General features: G+C 38.8%; 1 protein-coding gene across 4 annotated transcripts in view; it reads right to left on the bottom strand.

The window, feature by feature from the left end:
• Window positions 1-1,513: 1,513 nt before the first annotated feature.
• Window positions 1,514-6,561, bottom strand: part of col15a1b (collagen, type XV, alpha 1b) — a 56,343-nt gene continuing 51,295 nt past the window's right edge. For all 4 annotated transcript variants that reach the window (XM_084912679.1, XM_084912676.1, XM_084912677.1 and 1 more), the window contains one exon: window positions 1,514-4,313. In XM_084912679.1, coding sequence (XP_084768805.1) covers window positions 4,091-4,313 — 223 coding nt within the window. In that variant the 3' untranslated portion in view covers window positions 1,514-4,090. The remainder of the gene's footprint in view (window positions 4,314-6,561) is intronic.

The raw sequence follows: 6,561 nt of genomic DNA, 5'->3' as shown, positions 1-6,561 counted from the left end.
TTGAAAATGTGAGGAGTAAAAAGTACAACTATTTTCAGAAAAATTTACAGAGTAAAAGTAAAAAGTTGTCAGAAAATAAGTACAGCTACAGATCCACTTGATGGGATGAGATGGTGTTTTATTAAAATGTCGGTCAGGTCGTTTCTTTCCTTCATGTTTTCACCTCTTTGGTGAAGGAGACCTCCGAAGATAAAACATAGCTATGCTCCCTCATATCTTCTTTCTGAAAGTGTTGGCACAAATTAAAATTTGCCTCCATGGCACACAAACACCTACAAGCTTTTTTTTCCTCCTCTATCTTTGGCAATGTTATGTATGTTAGTAGATTAATTTTAGGTTTATGAGAATTCAAGTTTGTTGGAAAAAAAAATTACAATTACAGACAGTGAAATGGTAAAATTACTCTAATAATATATATTTATGATGATGATATTATTTATTATTGTATAATCTCAAAAAATAGCTAACTGTACCTTTAAAGGTAACAGGGAAGAAATCCGAGAGAAGAGCCTGTGGTATGTCAGATTAGACCAAAATTTGACTGAAAATAAGTGGCAACATGTCTTATGAAGTGATTAATCCAGATTTGAAATTTTTGGTGGATGTCAATCTTTGTGGAGGAGGTTAGGAGAGAGGTACAACTGTAACTGTAGAACCATCTGTAAAACATGGTGGAGGCTATATCATGATTTGGAGCTGGGGAACTATAAACACTGAAAATACAGTCAGATTTTGATCCAACATGACAGTTATCCCAAACACACTGCTGGTCAAGGTTCTAAGAGAAAACCCAACTAAAGTCAGCCAACATCCAAAGATCTTCGGTATGTCCTTCAAAACACAGAACTATTTCTGAAATGACAAGAAAGCTTGCCTGAGAGAGATCAGGCTGCGCTGCTTGTGTTCACAAGCTCTACTTTTGCGTTATTTCGATGTACATTTGGATGATTTAGTACATTTCTGCGCCCATTTCCTGTTTTCCTAGCAAAAAAGAAAAAAATTGCACATCCATCCTTTTTCTTGTCTAAACTTCATATAAATGAAAGATTAAATATGAATTCATATTCACGCAAGTCTGGTGCTTTCAGGGGCTTTGCTGCAACAAGCCTTTTGAACTGGTGTGACCCATTACCCTAACATTGTTAGCTAACAATGTTAGCTAACAATGTTGACTAATAGGGTAATATTAGCTAATATTTTAAAAATTCCTGATTACTAATTACTGTGACTGTTACAACATGTTTTAGCCTCTCATTGAGAACTACTTCTGATACGTGATGCATCTGCAAACTGCTAACTGTGGGGGAAAGAAATTGGTTAAATGTACGATTCCGAATATAAAATGCACTTCATCAAAGCTAAATGACAATGCAGTAGTTTACATAAAAAGCTGTATTTTTGCTAGCTTACCTATGTTCTCGTTGATTCTTCTGCATGACATTTGAAGATTTTGTTGAACACATGTTGGAGGACATAAATGAACCACAACTTAAAAAAAAAAAAAAAGCAAAAAAACCACCACGTGACATTTTATTCAGTGAGCACCAGTCAGTCAGTACAAACCGTCAGTTTTTTCCTCAGAACCTCAAGTTTTGTTTGAACAGAGACATTAAAGTCAGACAGCAGAAAAACGAGCTACGCCTCAGTGAAAGCGCGGTGGGAGGAGGCCTTCAGTCTTTTAGTGTGCTTCATACAAAACCTACAGAGTAAAAAATAAACAACACACATACATATATATATATATTTATATACATACATGTTCCAACCTCATACAACCAAATCTGAATGTGACCTGACTGTTTTCACACTAGGTCCTGCTACAGTACATATTAATGTTGATGTCCACTCTAATATTGTTACTTCAAAAGAGATGTGTTAATGGTGAAGTTTTATTAAAGGACGCGGAACAAAAGAAATCGAATTTGTAGGACTAAGCTTTGAAAAAAAAAAATGGCGTAAACAAAACTGGTGGTTTTACAGCAGGGGGCATCATAGTGCAGTTAGCCTATGCTGAAGCCTTCAGTATCACCTGTACTTTTTTATTGTTGTAGTCTTATCATGCTTTAAAAAAAAGATTAATGTTTTCAATATCAGATTAAAATGAAATTTTAAAAAAAGGAAGAAAACACAAGGACAAAGGCTACACTGTGACAGATCAAGGACGAATTTAAAAATGATTGTCCTTGTTAGTATCACTGCTTTTATATATCATAGAGTGCAGTCGGCTAAATCCTCATAGAGCTGTAAACCTCAGTCCCAGCAGCAGTGGAAGTCAGTTGACCAAAAGGAAAACAAATCCACGTCATTAGTTACACTTCGCCAATACAAGTTTGGACCCTGTTTTGCAGAGCTGCTGCAAATTTCCATGATGTGAATCTCCCATCATTTCTAAGGTGCTCTACCAGATTGGGATCAGGTGAACTCATAGTCATGTTCAAGAATCAGTTTGAGATTACCTGTGACTCTATCATCTGAATGTTGAAGCAGAAATCAAAACTCATCAGACAAGGCAACGTTTTTCCAGCCTGCTACTGTGAGCCTGTGTGAACTGTAGCCTCAGATTCCTGTTCTTAGCCAATAGGAGTAGCAGAGGGTGTGGTCTTCTGCTGCTGTAGCCAATCTGCTTTAATGTCATTCAATGTGTTCAGAGATGCTCTTCTACATCCTTTGTTTGTAACAAATAGCTATTTGAGTTACTGGTGTCTACCTATCATAATTTTCCATAAACCCTTGTCTCTCTAAACCCTGAAAATCCAGTAGATCAGCAGTTTCTGAAATACCAACAACCGTGCCACATTCAGACTTAAACCTTTCTTTCTTTTTTCACCTTTCTTCCACATTTTGGTGTTTGTTTTAAACTTCAAGTCCAGTTGACCATGTCTACATGCCTAAAGGCACTGAGTTAATGCCATGAGATTGATGACTAGTTTAACCAGTTTATCTAATGAAGTGTCTGAGTGTTTTTCCCCTGCTTGCCAAATCCCCCATTCATCCGTCATTCATCCCCGGATGTAAGAAATTAACACTCGTGCCATTTTCTGGTGACACATCAGTCATTAGTTAGTGACTAAAGTCTAAGAGATGTGTGTGCAGCTGTTTCCACATGCTTCAAATGTGCATATGTGTTTGGGAAACTTTGGTACCAGTGAATTCAAACACACATTGGTTCATTTTGACTCACTGTCGCATACACTGCCCTGCTGCTGACGCACAGGCTCACTAAAAGCATCAGACGTAGCGCACAATGAAAGCACGGTTTCAATATGACTAATATTCGAATTGACAGCCCCTGCTGTTTAAAAAAATACTGACTCGTTTTTTTAATCTCCAATAAAGTACATATATGATTATGACCTCATTTTAATTTGAAGCCCTTCATTCTCACTTGGTCTTGCAGACAAATTTATGCATGGTAACTGTAGCCTGTTTGATGCAGACGGCTAAGAAAAATCTAGACACGGACAGACATGTAAGACCCGCAGGCTTAAATCCGGCTTCGAGTGGGAACTAAACATGAAACCAATACAAAGAAAACTTGAAGAGGACCTACTGCTCTTCCTTTTTTGTCTTATTTTTAAGCCTAATTCTATCATATTTTTGTTGTTACAGTGTTACAAGGATAACCAAAGTTTCAAATAATGAGGCCAAAGGTTCAGTCTCTGGGCCTTTTAATGAATTTGAGAGGATCTCGTCATATCACAGTTCAGTCTGTGAGTGTAAAAGTCCCGCCCACCTGCTACTGAATTCTGAATTCGGTGTTTATGAGTGGCAGCCAATCAGAGGAAGCTTCTTAGAAGGGACGTGGCTGCACTGAAGTGCTTCCTCAGTATAAGATAAATAAGGATTACTTTGGATTGTGAATAAAGCAAAGTTACTCTAGCACAGTCCAAAAATAAAAATATGGAGCTGGAAATGAGTATGATAAGTCCTCTTTAAATGTGAATGCATGTTAGTGTGGGAGTGTTTCTCGGTACGTTTGCATGTGGGAGCTGAAGTACATCATTATGTGCCCGCATGTGTTTCCCATTCATGTGTCACATCTTCTACTTAGATCATGCCTGCATGTGTTTATGTGTGTGTGTTTGTTTGCTCAGTTCCTCCTTTGATGCATGTTGCCCACGTATGTGTTCTCTATACACAGCACTACATAGTGGTTGGAGCAGGAGCGCACGTGCTGCCCTAACAGTCGTCCCGTCTGCAGCAGGGCAACCTGACCCGTCACCGCCATGTCCGCTGTCCTCCAGGCCTCGCAGTAGTTAGTGGTCAGGCGGATGCCCGTGGTGCTGGAGCCATGCCAAACCAGCTTCTCTGGCCTATGGGAAAACGGAGAGAGACTTGGTGTGGATTTTACACAGACTGTCCCTGTGCTATAGCAGTTTAGGTAAAGACGGACAAATGGAAGACAAGGGCATTGAGGTCGACTGCAGCTACTTCTCTGAAGGCAGTTCACAGCAGAAAGAGCCTGTGTGTGTGAAGTTTGTACATTCTTGTGTCTGAGTTCTCCACATGGTTTTGCCTGTCCAGCTGGAAGACTGACCAGTATTTTTCTTTACAAGGAAATATTGAACTTAACTTACTGGGCAGCTTTAGTTAATGTTTTCTTTGTACTTTAAGATGCACTGTTATACAACAGTTCAACTTTTTGCTACTCCTGTCTCCTCATTATCTAAAATTAGACAGGTGCGTCATCTCCTGGTGCCTTGAGGTAAGACGCTTCCCATTCGTGTGTTATTAGGACCAAACTGAATCCGAGAGTTACTCCTTATGAGCTCATAACTCTACAACTAAAACTATAATTTTGAATATCACTCTTAGCTGATTGTTAAAAATGTCAGGCTAATGCAGCACATGCCTTTGCTTTTCTGTGCTTCTTAGTTCATCGCATGGCATACACTGGCACAGATTAGTGACAGTAGGGAAAAATAAAATATTTCTTTGGTTTATGAATTCATGAAATCTGCTCACTGCGGCCTGAGTTTATTGGTTTAAGAACGCTTGTTAAAGTGTGAAAAATCTCACCACTAGATGTCAGTAGATTGCAGTCAAATGACTTCTTTTTTACCCTTCTCAATTCAAGTGCATCATCCTAGCTATGGTGGCTGCTGTAGGACAAAGTCAGCCAAAAACATAAAATTTAGAGCGTTTACCTCAGCTGTCAATGCTGGTTGAGAAACATCCACGACTATTTAGGCTGGAGGAGGCTATAAAACTTTGTCAAAGGAGTCTGATGCAAGCTCATTTCTGACCAATGACGGGGAAACTGAGGTGAGTTAGCTGCTGTTAGCCGCTGTTAGTCAACATTAGTGAAACTTTCCTTTAAGTGGCTCTGTTGGCCTCTGACACTTATTGAATAAACCCGTATATGATGTGAAAATGTAACCAAACTGTTTATCGGGGGGGACTGACTTTTAGGACATTCGAGGCTAACATTCTTCATAACATTCATAACTGGGTGTTTAGCTGGTTCTTTGCAGCTGCCTGAAGACAGGAGGGTCAGCTGTCTAAGTAATTCTGAAAATATTGGGTGTAAATAAGCAATTCAAATTTGCCTTTATGAAACCCGAATGTCTATCAGTTCTTTCCTCTTGACTGGCATACTACATATGTGGCTGGTCACTAATCACATACATAAAACACAATCAGGTGTAATGGCAATGTCCATCTTGGCCGTTGTGTTTATGGAGATGGGGCAACATGGCTGCTTTTACAAACCCACTATGTGTTTTTTGCAGATTATTTCTAAGTTTATGAGAATGGAGTCATTTGTTTGAAGACACGCTAATCACTGTATGTTTATCAGAACAAACTCAAATGCCTGACTGTACCTTTAATTAAAAATGCCTGTGACTATATATGAGAGATGGATGTGACTATTGATGACATTATTCATCAATAGTCCAGTTCAACCAAAGTTTATCTGGCTTTATTACCCTTTCACAACTCTAAATAAGACTATAATTTACAAAACTGAAATCACGCTGTGTTAAAAGCAACTGGAAGCTTGTGACTGAGGCTATAAACTCATCAGGACCATTTTGACTAAGCTACCAGAACAACTGTAGTAGACGGCCTTAAAATGATAAACTGCAGCACTCCTACCCCTGGCATGCATAAGAGATAAATCCTGTCTGTCACCAGTTTTGATTTCCTAGAAAAATATCTATGTTAGAAAATTTCAGACCCCCGCAGCACTTTTCAAGAAACAGGAGAATTTATGCAGCCTGACAAAGAAGCTATATATTACCAGAACCTTCTGTGAGCTGAGGAATGGAGCAGGATTTTGGTATTTCTGATCAATTTGCCAACTGACTGAGAAAACTGTTTTTTCACTCTCAAAAAAACTCTCCATCTTCCATCATGTTCTCATAAATGCTTAAAAGTGCTTGTAAATGCATTTGCCAGTACCACTGATCATCTGAGTGAGAGCTGCTGTCCACATGAACATGAAATTTATGGCCTGTACATCATAAAAATCTTTCTATTCAGCACTTTAGCCCAACTGGAATTCCTAAATGAATCATTTTTGGCAAATGGCATCATTTTTCATTCCTTTGCTACACA

Source organism: Perissodus microlepis, chromosome 18 (genome assembly GCF_051167445.1).
Source record: "Perissodus microlepis isolate ML-2025 ecotype Zambia chromosome 18, ASM5116744v1, whole genome shotgun sequence".
In the NCBI taxonomy this organism is placed as follows: domain Eukaryota; kingdom Metazoa; phylum Chordata; class Actinopteri; order Cichliformes; family Cichlidae; genus Perissodus; species Perissodus microlepis.
Note: the sequence above shows the minus strand (reverse complement) of the source record. Positions and strands in the feature narration are given on the sequence as shown.